The sequence below is a fragment of the Gymnodraco acuticeps genome, unplaced genomic scaffold (genome assembly GCF_902827175.1).
Source record: "Gymnodraco acuticeps unplaced genomic scaffold, fGymAcu1.1, whole genome shotgun sequence".
NCBI lineage: Eukaryota > Metazoa > Chordata > Actinopteri > Perciformes > Bathydraconidae > Gymnodraco > Gymnodraco acuticeps.
This window is the reverse complement of record NW_022989810.1, coordinates 6039242-6058343: the sequence shown is the minus strand read 5'-3', so window position 1 is coordinate 6058343 and position 19102 is coordinate 6039242. Positions and strand designations below refer to the sequence as shown.

Below are 19102 nucleotides of genomic sequence, written 5' to 3'. Positions count from 1 at the left end.
TGTTATTTGCCTCATATCTCTTTCTCTTTTGTTTCCCCCTCTCTTCTTCTCCCTATCTGTACCATCTCTTGTCAGACTGAGGCCTGTGTTCCTGATCAGGGCATTGCTCTCATGTTAGCCGCTTCACGGGAAGCACATCCCAGCATTCCTTCTGACACGCCGGCAGCAGCATTACCATAATTGGCTTTTCTACATGACGGGACAGAGGAAATAATAATGTCATTTTATTTACAGCCCTCTTGTCCCGGTCCGAGAGCTATCACCCCCCCCCTCCCGTATTTTTCCCTCCTCCTACATCCTCCGCTCCCTCCTGCCACCACACTCTTTCTCCTCTCCGCACATAATGCTGACATACACCCCTCCCTCAGCCTCCCCCCCCCACCATCTCGTCTATCTCATCTCCCTCTCTCCCACTCTGCCTGTGCAGGGCGCGAGTCTCGTTCTGCCACGGCGTGTAGGTCAAGCGATGGCTTTTTGATCAGCTCCTGTCCAAAGCCATCAGGGTTGAGAGGCACGTAATGGAGAGCGGGGTGACAAACAGAATCTGGGGAAGGAATAAGACTGCCAGTTTCCTATTAGGGGCCGGCCTAAACGGCCTCCCACCCCTGCACCACCACCACACACACCCCACCATTCTCTGCTGCGAACACACTCCTACACTGCTTAAATCACATGAGTGAAGGGGCCCGTGATTGGACATTAGTGCCGCAAATGACTGCCGTGATTGCCCCCTCTTCTCAAACTCACATCAAATAAATAAAGAAATGTGTGTAAATAAATAGAAGGAGGGGTGTTGGAGAAATGGGGCTGGTGTTGGGGGGCAAGCTGACTGGTCTCATCCCCTTCTTTTCCCCCTCTCTCTCATTTTATCGCCTCTCTGCCTTTCTTATCTGGTTTGTTTGGCTTTGACATCAGCCAAATAGTGAGGCTCCGCGTGCCTGACAGAGAGTTTTATTGATGTAACAACCAGCAGACTCTCAGCAAAGCAAAGTGTGAAGACAAAAAAACAGAACAAAAATTAGCAGGGCGGAGACAGATAGCAAAGTTTTGAAACGGAGTGATATGTTTCTGCTTCGATCCTTACCAAAGACTGACGTGTCCGAGGGTCGTGTTTCATTTGGTGCCGTTTACAAGAATCAAGTTGAGCCGCGTGTCAGCGAGGGAGAATGTTTTCGAGATGATCTGCGCTTAGGGTCGATCATATTGTCCCAAAGTGAGTCCCAGTGTTGTGTTGAGGCTGGGCGTTCACCACAGGCTTTTCATCAGAAAAACACAATATCAAAGGGGCAATTGGATTTACTTAGCCATGGTCTGATCTCTGAGAACTCAACAAACCTGATTGAAATCTTTAATGACATCTAGCATTCTTTAATCTTTACATATAGGGTACAAATCAGAATCAAGGGTGCTTCATGCGCACTAAGTCCATCAATGACATTCTTTTAGAAAAAACAGATACACACTTAATATGTGTATGTAAATGTCAATCAATGTTTGCATAATACATATTTTAAAAGGCTCTTCAACACATCCAAAGGGGATCCTAGAAACCCTTCTCCCACTTAACATATTTTGGTTCCCTATTTGTTAACAGTTTAACCATATGTGTAGGCATTGGGAGATCAGTGATACAGTTGGATGCTAATTCCTGCTTCCTCGGTGTGTGTTGTTGGTGATCTGGCGTGGCTGGTGGCGGGCTTGATCGCTGCTGCTTCTGACAGAGAGTCTGCAGTGCTATCCTGGCCACGCTGCCGCCTGTCTCCTTGATGGCGGCACGTCCCCGAGCAAAAGTGACAGGCGCTTTGGCGCCCGTGCAGATGGCCCTGCTCACAGCCATCACCCACTCGGCAAACCAAACCACCAGGGACGGTGCGCCAGCCCTGCCCCTTCCCCGAGCCCGCCCCTTGCTGCTGGTGTTGCTCCGCATATGCGTGTCCAGGACGGGAGAAGGGGGCTTAATCTGGCCGCCACTCAGAATCACACATCTTCAAGTTGCACTGATTGAACCAAATATTTCCCCCTTCCTCACGCTTCAGATTTGAGCATCATGTCAGGATAGATGCGGCGTCTCAAACAAGATGATAATTTATTTCAGGCTCACGTTTCATCACTAACGTTTTACATTTATGGTTTGCGAAACAGTCCACTTGCTGCCTGGGATTTTTACAGATGTCGGTCTCTGCCAGTCTTTTGTCTGTGTGCTTTTGATATCTCCCTCTTTGTTGTTTCCATGACAACATGGCAGGACAGGCATTGATTGACAGGGATCGTCAAAGGGTTCCCTGGCGACCTGCTCATTGTTCGTAGCCCCTCCCTGCTGCAGTCTGTGTTTTGTCACTCACCCAGTGATATTTCTGATCTGCTGCTTCTCATTCCTGCTGTCTCCCTGTGTGTGTGTGTGTGGTGTGTGTGTGTGTGTGTGTGTGTGTGTGTGTGTGTGTGTGTGTGTGTGTGTGTGTGTGTGTGTGTGTGTGTGTGTGTGTGTGTGTGTGTGTGTGTGGTGTGTGTGTGTGTGGTGGGTGTGTGTGTGTGTGTGTGTGTGTGTGTGTGTGTGTGTGTGTGTGTGTGTGTGTGTGGTGTGTGTGTGTGTGTGTGTGTGTGTGTGTGTGTGTGTGTGTGTGTGTGGTGTGTGTGTGTGTGTACTAAGCACTGCCAACTATTGGGGTTTAGCTATTTTTTGGCTGTAGCCGTTGTGACTGACTCACTGAGGTAATTCCTACTGTATGTTTGCACTGTTCGTGTGGGCTTGTGAAGAATGGATAGCCGTTCTGCAGGATGCTTTGTATATTAAATGGCTGATATGTATTGATAGCCTCCTTTACTAGAAGCGGGTTAGCTAGGGGGGGAAGGCACTGTAACAGAAGCCACTCTGCAGATGTGTTGTAGAGTGTACAGCACATAATGCTAATCTGCTGTGTTAGGGATTTTAAGGAGTTTTAGAAACTGTCTCGGTCTCCGTCTGTCAGTGGGATTGAAGCGCAGCCAGGTTCTCCTGTAGTGCTCTCATTTCACTGAAATCCTGTCAGGCGTTAGGGGAGTGTGTTGCTCATTTGGAGAAGGGGTGTATCAGTAGCACACAGCAGACTTATAGGCAATATTATGGTCTGTTCGTTCAGGTTTTTCGCACCGTAAGAGAAAACATGTATGAGCAGTACATTACATAGGCATTGGGAGGTGAGCATGCGGGCAAACGCCATCCGCAAAATAGGCACTCACATCACCACGCAGTCACAGTCGATGGTGCAGCTGCTCACCTCCTCCTCTCCTCTCAGGCAGCAGTAAATGTTGCCAGTGTATATATATCAGGTATTATGTCCACTTAGATTATTATATGACAGGTTAGCGTGCCGTTTGAAGCTGACAGCACATCTGTTTCATCAGGAGAGACTGATACTGGCATCTAGGACACACATCTCACCATGCAGGAAGGAGATAAAGGAAGAAGCTAGGGGGCCGTCTTTCCTGTCTCTCTGCCTCCCTCACCCTCTCTCTCGTCTTGCTCCCTTTTCTCTTGAAATCCCCTCTCCCCGCCCACCAAACCCAACACCTCCTGCTCACTTTTTCTTTCTCCCCCACATTTACTTTTCATTCACTTGTTCTCCCCCTAATCACCTCCTGTCTCTCCTACTTACTGATGCTTGCTGTGCATTTGCTAGCATGCAAACACACACACATACACACACATGGTGTAGCCTTCTATCTTATTTGCCTATTTCACTGGTAAACTTGTTACATCTCAGCCTTGTTTATTTCCCTTTCCTCTTTTAATCTGTCTTTTTGTAAAGCATTTGTAGCATTTTTCAAAACACCCCAGACTCCTTTCTTCAGCAATCATTGTTGCATTCAGAATCTAAGTACCATTGTTTTGTTAGTTCCTGCTTATTAGCTCAAATAAAAATGACCTTCAGCTAATCATAGTGGGATAGTAAAAAAGCTGCGATATCTCCAAATGAGTGTTTTGTTTCTTTCCCTCTCCGATCAGTTGTGTAACGTGATATTGTGAGGAACTGAACTCCACTGACGAGATGAGTGAAAGGTAATAAAGCTTTTGGAAGAGAGAAAGAAAGAGAAATGGGGGAGTTAAACATGCAAGCATGCAGCTGGCTAACAAGGCCAAACAGCCAGTCATTTCCGGGGGAACATGAGGCATGTGTGGAGGAATAGGGAGTTGGGAAGGAAAAGGACAACTGTCAGAAGCTCAGTGATTTATTTTTCCCTTGGAGGCTTTTTTCACCACTGGCTTTCAGAGCCACATGTGTGTGAAATACACACAAATTCATGCATGCATGCATACACACACTAACATTCAATGAGAGTTAAAGCCTACATTTCCCCTCTTTGAGTATTCACCCCGTGTTATTTTGATAGTGGTCCTGTTGGCGTGCTGTAAATCTTTTATTTCATTGAGCTGACCTATTTTTTCCTCTCTTCTTTTCTTTCTTTTCTGTCTTTCTTTCCAGCGTACGCGCCCGAAGACGAGAATAAGCCAGGCGAACACAATGAAGAAGAGCACCTGCAGGATGACGGCCTCTCATTAGACGGCCAGGACAATGAGTTTCTGTGCAACGAGGAAGAAGAAGATGTGGATGGAGGCCAGCCACCTAGCTACAGAGACTCTCCGCTCAGCAATGGCACTAACCCTGATGCTGGATATGGGTCCCCGCTCAGCGACACCAGCGACCGGCTGACAGACTTTAAGAGCACCTCATCCAGGGACGGTCAGGAGAGGGAAGGCACGACTTTACCCTTCCGTCCCGACAACGGCCTGTCTTTCCAGGATAGCCTGGCACAGATGAAAGCCGTCTATGCAAACCTCATCTCAGATGCCTCTTGGTCTAGCATCACAATGGACTTAATGAAATCTAAGCCTGCTGCAGCCGGCAGTGTCAATAGTGCCATCACTACTCCGGAACCTGCCCCTACTGCTTCTGTCTCCTTAACCACGACCACAAACAAGAGCAGCGGGGTCAACATGACTAGCAGTCACCATAATGGCAGGAGCTCCAACGCTACTGTGAACCACACAGGCAGCGCAAGTGGCAATACTAATGGCACAGCGTCTAGCTCTGTTAGCAGCAACAGTGCAAACAGTGGTGGGGCAAGCAATGGTAGCGGTGTGGCCTATGACTGGCACCAGGCAGCGCTTGCCAAAACTTTTCAACAGAACCCCTACCACCTTTTGCCAGAGCCCAGCCTCTTCAGCACAGTGCAGCTCTACCGGCAGAACAACAAACTGTATGGTTCTGTTTTCACTGGTGCAAGCAAGTTCCGTTGCAAAGACTGCAGCGGTGCCTATGACACACTGGTGGGTTTAACAGTCCACATGAATGAGACGGGCCACTATCGAGATGACAACAAGGACAAAGAGGAGGATCAGGGAAAGCGCTGGTCCAAACCACGTAAGCGCTCCCTGATGGAGATGGAGGGAAAAGAAGATGCTCAAAAGGTGCTGAAGTGCATGTACTGTGGCCACTCGTTTGAGTCTCTTCAAGATCTCAGTGTTCATATGATCAAGACCAAGCATTACCAGAAAGTGCCTCTCAAAGAACCGATGCCAGCCTTGGCCACAAAGCTGATGTCTTCTTCAGCTAAAAAACGAGCTCTCCATGATGCTATAGTGTCCCCATGCTCGCCAGACTCTATCCATGCTAGTAGTGTTGGTGGTGGTAGTGCATCTCTTGGGGATGTTGGCACAAAATCTGCAGGTAACCCCTACGTTACGCCAAACAACCGCTATGGCTACCAGAATGGTGCCAGCTACACATGGCAGTTCGAAGCTCGTAAAGCCCAGATCCTCAAATGCATGGAGTGCGGGAGCTCTCATGATACACTCCAACAGCTGACTGCCCACATGATGGTTACTGGTCACTTTTTGAAGGTTACAAACTCTGCATCCAAAAAGGGCAAACAGCTGGTTTTTGATCCGGTGGTGGAAGAGAAGATTCAGTCTATCCCACTGCCACCGACCACCACCAGACTCCCTGTTCCCAGTGGGGTAAAGTCCCAGCCAGTGTCCCCTGCCCTCTCTACATGCTCAGAGGAAAAGAGAGAAAGAGGCGAGGATGAAAGGTCTGAAGGTGTGGAGCCAATGGAGAGAAAAATCAAGGAGGAGAGAGATGACTCGGTTGAGAAATCTAACAATGACGGCACATCTTATAAATACCTTAGAGAAGAAGATCTAGAGGAGGCGCCAAAAGGGGGTTTAGATATTCTTAAATCCCTTGAGAACACAGTATCCAGTGCCATCAGCAAGGCCCAGACAGGCACGCCCACATGGGGGGGCTACCCTAGCATTCATGCTGCATACCAGCTGCATGGCATGAAGAACTCTTCTACCATTCTACCCCCAATGGTCCAGAGTATGCAGATGCAGCCAATGTTCGCAGGTGGGCTACGAGGCCTTGTGATTAACCCAAACTCAATCATCCACTCGCCTCGGAGCCCTTCCTCCCCTACCCCCCTCAGGAGCAATGTCAGTGCCATGGAGGAGCTTGTAGAAAAAGTGACAGGGAAAGCTTCCAATGTGAAGAAGGAAAAGGAGGAGAAGATGGTGAGCATTGAACGATGCCGGCCCCCATCGTTAGTAAAATCCCCCTCTCCTGCACTGAGAGAGCAGAGAGAACAATTAACATCTCCAAATGACCTATCTGTAGGTAAACCATCGGGTATGAGAAGTAGCAGCCCAGGCAGTGTAGACTCAGAGCTCATCTGCAAGAAGGAGCCCAAAGAGAGCCTAGTCGACGGCCACAACAACCATTCGAAGAATGGCTCAGAGATGTGCCAATCCCCAATAACTAATGGCAACTGTCTTGGCATCATCACCAATCACTCACTGGAAAGTCCCTTCATCAACCCTCTCAGTGCACTCCAGTCAATCATGAACACACACCTGGGTAAAGCCTCCAAACCAGTAAGCCCAGCTGGAGACCCACTATCTATGCTTTACAAAATCAGCAACAGCTTGATGGATAAGCCAGCGTTCAAAACAACTCCTCAGGGCAAACCCACTGAGCCCATCAACCACTATCCGCTGTATGAGAGCAGTGACCAGCCCATTGACCTGAGTAAAAGTAAGGCCACCATTAACAGCAACAATAACAACAACAACAACAACAACAGCAGCAGCGGGCTCTTGACCAACAGTAGTGTAAATGGTAACAAACCCCTAATTTCCCTCCCTGACTCAGTCTCCTCTCCTCTGAGAGAGAATGCTCTGATGGACATTTCCGACATGGTAAAGAACCTCACAGGGAGACTGACGCCCAAATCTTCAACCCCTTCCTCCATCTCAGAGAAGTCAGATGCAGACTGCAGTGCTTTTGAGGACGCCCTAGAGGACCTCTCCCCAGTGCAGAAGAGGAAAGGAAGGCAATCCAACTGGAATCCCCAGCACCTCCTCATCCTCCAGGCACAGTTTGTGTCCAGCCTAAGGGAGACCTCAGAGGGCCGCTTCGCCATGACTGACCTAGGCCCTCAGGAAAGGGTCCACATCTGTAAGTTCACAGGCCTCTCCATGACCACCATATCCCATTGGCTGGCTAACGTCAAGTACCAGCTGAGACGGACTGGGGGCACCAAGTTTCTCAAGAACATGGATTCATGCCAGCCTGTGTTCCTCTGTGGTGACTGTGCCTCCCAGTACAGGACTCCCTCCGCCTACATCGGCCACCTGGAGTCTCACCTGGGCTTCAGCTTGAAGGACCTGTCCAAACTGTCAACGGAGCACCTTCGAGAGCAGCAGGCTGCCTCAAAGGTGATCACAGACAAAATGACATTCGGCAGGCCCCTGTCAGCATTGACCACGGCAGAGGACGACACAAGCTCCGTGTATCAGTGCAGACTTTGCAATCGGACATTCGTCAGCAAACACGCAGTCAAACTGCATCTCAGCAAGACCCACGGCAAGTCTCCAGAGGACCACCTGGTGTTTGTCACTGCTTTGGAGAAACTGGAGAAGATGTAGAAAGTTTAAGCGGGGTCTTGTGCTGAGAGCAGTAGACACTGACAGCTGTGGAACTGACTAGAATTTCATTGCACTAAAATGACTTTATTCACAGTTACTGCACTGGGCCGAACTGAGCCGCCAGAAAGATATCGATCTTATTTTTTTTTTTTTTGTGATAACTGCCTGACTGGACCATGTCTTTTCATGTTGATTTGTTTTTGTTTTGCCAAGCTTTTTTTACACTTATTTTGTAATATATTTATATGCTATTTGTCTGATCTGTGCATGTATTTTAGTGAATCAAGGTTAAATACAAGATTTTAATCTTTTCATGGCAAAAATACAACTACTGCTTCAATTGTAAAAGTGGTGAGCGGAAAGAGAATTTGTGGAAGAGAAAACTGTATAATACTTGATATGAAGAAGGTGAAAATTAAATGTATACACCAAAAGAATGAAAGAATACCCGGAGAGACTGAAGTAGCACCTTAGACAGTTGAAATTTGAATTTGTAAAGAGAACACGTTTTGAAATATCTTGCATTTGTCAAAATCAGATTGATTTAAAAAAGATCAAGGATTATCATTTCCTTCCCCTCTCCTTTTTGGTTCCTGTCACTGCAATGTTTCTGATGATGAATGGCCTGCTCATAAATCTGTCAGTGTATTAGAAAAAGATCATGTGAACCTTTGGAAAAACTGAAATGCTGCTTCTGGTTACGAGTCAATCAGTGAAAAATGAATGGCCGTCAGTATGCAAGATTGCTCAAAAAACTTTTCCTTGTTGTGAAGTATCACCCTATAGCAATTTTCCAGTTGTATGGTTTGTTACAACATTCTCTTTCTAAATTGTGTCACTCTATTCAACTGTAAAGAGAACAGTCCGTTACATGTAGATGATTACTAGTGAAATGTCAGTACTCCGTAAGACATATCTTACCATTTGAAAACGGCTCAACATTCTTTGTATCTTAAGGTGTGTGCATTCTCTAACTTTTATATTGTCATTTTATATACAAAAATGATAAAAAAATAAAAACAGATGGTGTATATAGATATATGCTGTAGAGCTACAAAATGTCCTTTTTTAAAGAAAAATACAAATGTAGCTTCTTTGGCTTGGTTTACAGACATGATTTTAATTATACTTGCATCCAATTTGATGCATGAAAATGGTGTGGAAAATAAATAAGCGATGCACAATGACTATACATTTCAATGTTTTATCGACAATATTGTAAAAAAAAAAACTTTTTAGCACCGATTAGTTTGTTTCATTTCTTTCTCAATTGTAAAATAAACCTCAAAGCAGTTGTTAACAGTCATGCATTTGTTGTTGTGTGTTTATTTGTCTTTGCGGTGCACCAGACTCAGATCAAACACATGTATCCATTTATAATCTTAACGCACTGCAAACTGTTTATTTAATTTTTTTATATACTCAAAGTATGCATTGCAATACCATACATACCTTGTGTTCTGCAAAAGGCCTTCTTTTATATAATATATTAAGAGAAAGAGGAAAAGTCAGTGGTGACATACTTTCAACTGATGACTGATCACTTTATACTGCCAATGATTATTATAATGATGAAGATGACGGGGGTGATAAGCCTGTAAGGGTGCCTGTTGTGGCAGGAAACTCATGCTAGGCTTGTGACTGGCCTTCGGAGAGCCCTTTCTGAAAGAATCAGTGTTATATTAATGACGGAGATGTATTTTTTGCCTGTCTTCTTGGAACAAAATCAGAAGGGTGTCTGTTCTGCTTGATAAACACTCCTGACTGGCCACATTGAACCCATTAGTTAACACCGGTTTTCGTTTGACCAAAGAACAAGGAGCTGTCTTTTTCTCTTATTGGCTTAAAAAAATATAGTGATTTTTATGGCACTTATGACACACAACAAGTAATGACCTTACATTGCTTGCATCATTCATCAGAGCACCATTGGAATAATTACATGTGCAGTAAATAGCACATTTACAACACGCCTATCTATTTTTTTAGGGTTATTTCCACAGGATAAAGGGTCACTTTTGCATTGGTGTATTGGTTAAACCTTTTGATTCCCACAGCAACTGTGTGGTTGTGTCCATACAAAATGTAATTTAGTGCAGAATGCCATTGCCATTATTTTCTTCTAAATGTTTGCCTAGTTAATTGCAGACAGAATGTTAGAACACGTTTTTTTATTGTCTGTTTTACACACTGGCCACAGCTTATTTTCACCACTTGCTCTGCTCTGTTTGCCGTTGTAGTTTCTCATGTTTCATGTCTGACTTTATTCAATACCACATCCTAAGCGTTTAGCTTTACTGAGAGCTGAAAGTGAATCGTTGTGTACACTGACCTCTAGATGACCCACAGCAGGTTGTGGGGTTTTCTTCCTCAGGCAGCCCTGCAGGTAAAGAGTCTGCTTCATGATTTTGATCTCTCATATCGTGATCATGTCTCAACTTTCTGATAGAGTACTTATAGTGCCAGCCTTTGTACGAATGAAGGGACGCCATGCTGCAGTGTTATGACTTCCATTCCCTGACTCTCACAACATGCCTCGTGTCGGCTGAGTCAGTCACACACACACTCACTCTCTCCCGGCTACATTAGCGCGAGTGTCTTTGTGCAATTACACACCTCCTCGATCTGGCTGCACCTCGCTGTGTTGATACATGGATTCAGTGACAAAGGAAACACAGGCAGAGGGCAGATTAGCCCCGGCTGAAGATGCAGCTTCCACTGAAAAAGGGTCCGCTAGAGTTGGGTTATAAAACAAACAAGGCAGATAAACACGCAACATTTGGAAGGGATAGCGTTCCCTGCACACCAGAAATAAAAAAACACCTTGTAGGTTTAATACCCCACAGCTAAACCTGTAATTTTGCTGTGCCGTCAGATAGCTGCTGAGCCGATAGAGACTCTTCCCTGCTTTGTTAGAGATCAGTGCACTGTTTCCTGTGCGTATTCTATGTAAATTACATGCGATAATCGCCACGCACGGCACAATGCTGGTTCCCGTGGTGCAAACGGAAACCGAGGGTAGATAAACGCAGGCTGGGCAGATTTGCATAGCCTTTGTGTTTTGGGCGCCGCTGAACGTGAGCCCTGAGGATTGGTAGGGATTTCCTCAAGGTTTTGTATAAGTAAATGCCTGCTTCCTCTCAGGGCTGGGACCATTATGTACAGCAGACAGGGGTGGGTGTAGACAGAGGGCACAAACGGAATAACAAAATTACCTGGGCTGGTGGGAACACGGGGAGGGAGTATTAACCTGCATAACTCGTCTGCCTCTGACGAGATAGAACAGGGATACATTGGTGTTCACATTGCAGATGTTACATCAAGTATACTGTGTCATGCGTTAGAGACAATGATAGAGAGGTGTCACTCTATGGTTAGGAGATCACAGAGAAGTTAAATAAGGGAAGCAATGTGGTGCTTTTGATGTTTCCTCAGAAGTTCAGCTAAAGCTCCAAGGTGTGTCATTACCTCCGATATATGTACGCTCAGTGGGAACACACCTGTGGTTTCCTGACAAGTCTTTTGTTTGGCTTCATAGGTTCGTGGTGCTTGCTCCTGGTTTGTATAGCAGCATGAAGATCATTGTCAGCCATAAACAAAGACAAAGCGCCTGCTGAGGATCACGGTGCGTATGTCTGCCGTCTATAAAACCTTCAACTTTGCACACAACTCCGACGTATTGGTTTAATACCCTTCCAAAATATCTCAAAACCAAACAAACAATGTCTTGACAGAGAATCGACAAACAAAGCGACGACGACTGAGAGCCTTTGCACTGGATCAGGGACTAAAGTCGCAGGAATCTGTTTGGATCCTGATAAAGCGCCTCATTGTGGCAATTGCATTCGGGAAGAAGTTATCAGTATTCACGTTTCGCACGAGATACCTGCCTCGGCCTATTTTTATGTTGATTTGAGTCAGTTTGTGGACTTGATTCAATTATGTTGAGTACTATATAATGTGCAGGATCTGTGACAGTTCTACTTTCCATACGTGCACAAACCAAGTTGTTGTGTTTAGTACATGAATAAAAGGTGTTGTTTGTGTCACACTTAAAAATACTGAAACTTCTACGATTTATTCTTATTTTCTTATAACACCAGAACTATGTTTTGTAACTAAAAGCCTTTGCACACCAAGTCAACACACTCTCACTCCATAATCGTCCAGGAGCGACGTTTGGTCAGGGTCCCGTGGCGTGCAGTTGTGACGCTCCTAGGCTCCTTCAGCTTCATAAAGGGACGCAAATAGCTTTCAACTGATTTCAATGTAATCCCATCTACGGCGGGATTTGACGCTCATGGAAGCACGGCATTCGTTTGTGTCGGCTGCCCTTAAAGGCAATGTGAGCGTCCATTCTCATTGGATAACGGAGAATTGTACACCCGGAAGTAAATACTCCCCTTACTGTCGATTGATTTTACAGTGATATCTGCACTACTCATCGACTTAAAAACACCAGATTATCCTTGTTAATTACACAACATTGATTTGTTTAAATTGTGTGGAATGCTTTTGTATTTTTCCCCTTCGATTCGGAGAAACAAATGTTTTTTCGGAGTAAAGGATAGCAGAAGACACTACACTACCCAGAATCCCCAGCTCTCGTTTAGGACTACACCATGTGCTCTGTTTGACACAATTATCCGTTATCCAATGGGAATGGACGCTCACATTGCCTTTAAGGGCAGGCAACAGAAACGAATGCCGTGCTTCCATGAGCGTTAAATCCCGCCGCAGATGGGAATACATTGCAATCAGTTGAAAGCTGAAGGAGCCTAGGAGCGTCACAACTGCACGCCACGGGACCCTGACCAAACGGCACTCCTGGACGATTATGGAGTGAGAGTGTGTTGACCAAGTCGTCAAAAACGTCTCTCAATATATTGTACAAAGGTGTTGACACGTGAGGTCATTTTTATGGCCTCACTGTCAACCCCTTTGTTCGTCATTTAAGTCTTACATTTCCTGTGATTCTTTCGCATCCGTTTAACTCATTAAGTGTGTGTGTTTGTCCTTACCTTAGACATACTGGCAGCTGGAAACCATTGTGAACGGCTTTATCCACAGATAAAACATAACATGTTCTCGACGCCACTTCACATTGCAGAATTCTGAAACAAATACAAAAAGTACACGAATCAGCCCCATTCCCCAGTGTACAAGATGTTTGTGCAAAAGAATGTTTTAATTAGATAAAGGATTAAAAAAAAAACACATATCAAAAACATGGGCTTGGTTTTAAAAAGCCTGAACACTTTTTTTAGGAATTTAGGGTACAGGCAAAATATGTGTTTATCAAAGGTTTCCTAGAATTTATATAAGTTTGTCTGCTAAAGTTAAAAAAAATTATAATAAAATGTAGTATTTTTATTACTACATTTTATTATAATTTTTTACAGTTTCGAAGAGTTAAACGGAATACTTTTATGGTCACTTATAAAACATTCAAATGTTTCAGATTTAAAGGACCTTTAAATTCTATAACTTACAGGTCCTAATATTGAGCAAGACATTAGCTTTAACGGTTACCTGATCAGGCATACTAAAGACAGCACATATTTCATTGATGAAAAATATATCGAATTTAATAACGTGATCAATCTATGGGTCTTATTTGGATTCAGATGCTTTGGAAAATCTTTTTAGGTTTTACAAGATGGAATTTTTAAAATGAGGATTCTAATCCTACATTCCACGCGCTACACTACTCAGTGTAACTGAGAGTGCAGCTCTCCAGCTGGTGTCAGCTGCAGTGGATTTGTATTTTTTTGATGGACACGCGGCAGTCTTTCATCAAGGTGGGTTCATTTTGCGGTGGGAGGGTGTATGTGACCGAGTTGTCTTTGGAGAATGATGGTGTTTGACAGCGGCAGGCTAACGGATGTATGAGATCATCTCAGTCTGCCAAGCCTTTAGCTATGATGTGGTGGTGGATGAGAACTGCAGGTGTGTGTGTCGCCAGGCCCCTTCATCCATCACACGCCCGGACAAAACACAAAGAATACTGGGGATGAAATGTTTCCTCCATCTTGGTCGGATGAGGGATGTGGTTTAACAAAACAAGATGTGATAGCTATCCATTCTCTCCTTACAATGCACTATAATCATTTTTCGTTTATCCTTTCTTTCTGAACAGTTGTTTGTTCTTTTTTTTTTACTTGCATTTAGACACATACTAAGTCATATACTGTTGAGATAAATACTTAATCTCTTAGATTCCGACATGATGACCACTTTAAATATATATGCTACATGTCTTCTGTGCACACCTCTCCCTTTGTATAATCCATCTCTATTTGCGTGTCATCACCTGGGGACACGTCTATAGCTACAATAATAATCCACATATGAAAGATTAATGGCATATTTCCCATTATCCTGCGTGTATATGTATGATTCAGTCATTGACCTCCCAGTGGTTTTCTCAATGTGAGAATGTACCTGTCATTTCCTATTTGGAATCAAAGAGGTCAACATAGAAAATGTCTCAAAACCAATTTGTGTTTCAAAAAGACCCTTGAGAAATAGTGGCTTGTGTTGTGTTTGATATGCACAAAGACACTTATCCCTTATCTATCTTTTCAGAGAGAAAGAGAAGGAGATAGAGGGTGAAGTGCTCCAGGAATCAGTGCTGCCTCCATGAGATATGATGCTGCTTGATTTTGATCATTGACATTTGCTTTTTCATGCATCCCGAAAAACAAGGCCTCTCTTCCATTAAGGAATTATTCAAATGACCTTCAACAGTGCATGTTTTCCTACAGTTTTGTTGTGGGAATATGAGAACACATACTGACATCTCAATTACTTATGCAAGGCTCAGAGTAGGCCCAGTGGATGCAATCACCGTGTGTGCAATCCTCAGTCACTCCGAATCACAGAGGCTCCCGGACAGACACACATAATTCAGACAAGTCAGACAGGATTTGCATACAAAGACTAAAAACAAAAAAAAAACAGGGCATAAATAAAAAATGTACCATCTTGTGCGGAGAGAGAAGGTAGAGATTTGTGAGGAAGGGGGAAGGGGAGGGACCGGTACACTGTTTTTAAAAAGGTCTTACATGTCATGTTGTGTATGTTAAAAGGGTTAGAGCGATATACACAACTGATACTGGCCTTTGGCATCTGGTTTAATGTTTCTGAATGAAAAAAATGTAGTTGTATTGACAGCAATGCATTATTATTTGCATTATTATCATTGATGAATACAAACGTTATTTAAAAATGCCTTTCTTACTAATTTGAAAATGTTACATTTGAACACATTTTGGAGGTAAACATTGTTTTAAGCACCAAAATCTAAAAATGTAATATATGACAGATATTACCGGTAATTAATAGTGATATACTTTCAAAATATCATATTAGACAAACGCTTTATCTAAAGGGCCTCAACCACCACACTCTCACACTGGACCAGACACTGTTGTCCATCTTTATTTCCGTAAAAAACAGGTTTTTTTCCCTCCCTTCCGCCCTTCTGGAGGTGACACACTTTCTCATCGTCGTGTGATGGGGGTGGTGGTGGTAGAGGAGTGGGTGAAGGGTTAGAGAGGGTTGGGGTGGTTGAGGGCAGGCGTTGAGGTGGGGTGGGGTGCATCAGCGGCTAACCCGGCATCACGTCATTAGCGTTGTGCGGCGGAGATGCAGGGGCACCCTGACACATGTCACGGACAGCCAGCCGAGAGCCCACGTATGAAGCTGACACGCTGCGCATAATTTATCCCGTGACACGATCTGCATGCCGAGTTGTTGATCTGTTGTGTTTGGTTTGGACATGGGCGCTCTGGCAGGGAAGACAGAGGGGGGGAGTTATTATGCAGGTGGGGGTGGGGGGGGGCGTGAGGGCGCAGAGGTGGCAGTGTGTTTTTGAGGGGCTGTGGAACATCTTGGGGTAGCGCACACTGAAAGGGGCGACACATTTGTCATGTCCACTGAGAAGCAACATATACATAAACATTCAAAATCACTAATACACACCCACCCACACAACACACATTCACGCTTTGGTTGATGTGCATGTTCAGTCACAGTGAAATCACAGCCATAATCTCGTCCCTTAAGACATCTGTTCATGAGTGAAAATGACTAACGTTGTTGACATGACCCTCTGTCATTCCATCATTGCGACTGTTCTCCGAGCTTCAGCTGCAGCGTGGTGTTGAAGCTCCGCTGACACCGCTTCACGTGATTTTTGCTTCAGTGAGTAACGCGTTAATTAGATATGTTGCTGATGTGTTTGTGTGTGAGTTGGTTGTATATCAGTTAAGGTGTGGCTATAAAAACAATGGCAACATTTTGATGGTTTTTACTGGAATTGCTAAATGCACATGTGTTGATGTCTTACAAAAGAGCAAATACTCACATCAATATTGTAATATCAATTAGCTTTCAGTGTTATTTGTGATTTGCTGTGTGTCTTTGGGATGTACTCATCACGCATCAACTCCTTCTGCCCGCCCTTCCTTGGCTCGTTTACATGAATTATGCATATGACCAGTCTTGTTAGAGGAGCCCCTCCCTCATCACGCTCCTAATCCCTGCAGTTGCCGCAGTAACCAAAATTAGACATGACTGTGAGGTACAGTATGGACCCTCGGGGCCTTTTTCTGGACAGGCCTCATCCGGATGAAGATTCGGAGGTCCTATAGGTCTGTAGGTCACCTGTCCACTGGTATTACTCTGCTGATGCTGGTGCCTGATGGGAAATATTCATTTTAGCTCCAGTCTGTTGCGATGAAGCCAAAAGTCGGTCAGACATTGTACAGATCTGGCCGGATCAGTTGCCCTTTCATGTGCAGTTTGATGGGGGTCACAATGCCTGAATAATCCCCTGAACCATCAACAATTGGCTCTTGAACAATCAGAGGGATCTCTGGTATGACTGACGTTTAGGCCAAGCTTAGGCCACTTAATTTAGTGTTGAAGGTTAGGTATGTAATGTTTATTAGGAATTGTCAAGAAGTCTTCACTAACAAACATATTTTTATATTGACGAGTTTAACCTGATTGTTATTAAAGTGGTTCATCTAAACGTGATTAACAGGTATTTATAGGACCTGAATTTGTTGGGCCTCTCCATCAGCCGATGCTAAGAAACAACAATATACCAAATATTTTGTATTTATTAAAATATTGCTATTCATTTATCACAATTGACATCTGATGAATCCCATTCCGAACATTAAGGAATATATTCTTAAAATTGAATATTTTGTATTCACCAATGACAATTGCAAGGCTGGGACCTTCACTTCGATTGAAATCAGAATGTATGGAATTTAGAAAATAAGCTATAGGCTTTTCAAACTACATACTGGGTAATTGTTCTGTGTTTGCGATTGTGTTGATACAGATGATCTTATCTCCTGGGTGATAATGGTGGTTCCTTCCCGACCACAACTGTAGTCAATATATATCTCTTAATATAACTTTAAGATCATATGTGCGGCCACAACAATTATTCTAATGATGTGTGGGGGAAAACGTGCAGTGGAAGCTCTTTTATGGGGAGTTTTAATGTTCAGTAAAGCTCTAAACGCTGTTTCTAAGACTTGTATAAAATGATTATTTCCCAGAGGATTTGGCCCTCGGGGGCATGTATTGTCCATCCATTGAACTACATAGTGTTTGTTTGGAAGCGGTATCCCTGCATTACCCCCAACAAGCTCAATCACTGCTCCCTTGTGACCCTCCATTACCATTATTGGTTTTTGTAGTCGGAGGTTGCTGACAGGGGTTCTTGGACTTTTTGTTGCTGGGATAAATAACTGACATGTGGGCTTTGTGTGGCATGAATGCTGTGATCTTTAATTCTGATTCCAATAAAGTTTTGGGCAAAATGTCTAAATTCACAATGGAAATGAATCAGTTGAAATAGCAGAAGGTGTGTTTCAACACAATAGGTGCTGGGGTAATACCCTATGAAATGTACTGGATTTGTGGAAAGTCCTTACTTTGAGAACTTCTGATCACTGTATTAAGATTAAGAAACAAAAGTAAAATGAAGGAAAAACTAAGCAGACTGCCATTGTAGGCAGCTTGCATGTAATTGTCCCGTTGTTATTTCGAGCCTGTTAATTTCACAGCACCATTTGGAGTTGTCCATCTGTTTATCAAAGGTTAACTGCCTCCACACTTATGAAGCATGCGTTTCTCACAGTCCTCAGAGTTTAGAACATGCAGCGGATTGTTTCTGACGCAACTGAAAAAGTTTGTTTTCGCCTCGGATAAAAAAACGAAATGACAGATTTGGTCACAGTATGTCTGGAATAAATAACTGAGAAAGAAAAATGTAAACTCAGCCTGAACTTGAAAACAAATGAAAGCAGAGGAATGAACAGTAGCAAATGTAAAAAAAAACATGAATAAAACTTAATATTAAAAGGATTGACAGATCAGAATCAATTGCTTCGAAGGGGCTACAGATGAGTGAAAAGCTTTGGTGAATGTGGAGAGTACAGACTGCTAATGGCCATGCATCACCGCAGTCGTAAGGAAGGTACAGTAGCTGCAGTTCCTGGGTGTAGATTTAATGGACAGCCTGTCACTTCCTTGTCACTTCACCAAAATAATTGTACTTCCCCCATGGTATGTGTGTATGTGCTGTTTGTGTATATTCAACAGCCATAACGAGGGGTTACGTATGGTAACCCTTGTTATATAAGCACAGGCGGAGCCCTCTACTGGACTCTATGGGTACTACCCCTTGATCATATCATACAAGCATTCATCCACTGAGACTTCTATAAACCTAGCCGGCCCCGGGGCGGGTCTACTTGAATGCGCGCGCATCTCGCTGTATAAAACGAGGCCTCGCCTCCTGACTGTCATCCTACACCTCTCTTCAGCGAGCGGCATAAGACCGACAGTGCCCCGAGTAGAGGGCTCCACCTGTGCTTATATAACAAGGGTTACCATACGTAACCCCTCGTTATATCTCTCCCAGCCCCGATGTATACACGCGCTGTCGTCCAACAACACCGTTCCACCCCACTGCCCCTGACCGGCTTTCTGGTTAGCAGCCGCTACACCGCCCCCTCCTCTACCTCGGTTGTGACCGTGGAGAAGTCTGCGCTTACCTCGTGAAAAGTGTGCTAGGAAAACAGTGCCGAGGGCTCCCCCCCCCCCCCA

General features: G+C 44.3%; 1 protein-coding gene across 3 annotated transcripts in view; it reads left to right on the top strand.

The window, feature by feature from the left end:
* LOC117555134 (teashirt homolog 1-like) overlaps positions 1–9269 on the top strand; it is a 36506-nt gene extending 27237 nt beyond the window's left edge. For 2 of the 3 annotated variants that reach the window (XM_034229887.1, XM_034229875.1), the window contains exon 3: positions 4461–9269. In XM_034229887.1, the coding sequence (XP_034085778.1) occupies positions 4461–7963 (3503 nt within the window). In that variant the 3' untranslated portion in view covers positions 7964–9269. Of the gene's footprint in view, positions 1–3982; positions 4037–4460 lie in introns of all 3 variants that reach the window. The other variant, XM_034229898.1, reaches the window with a different exon arrangement.
* The last annotated feature ends 9833 nt before the right edge of the window (positions 9270–19102 follow it).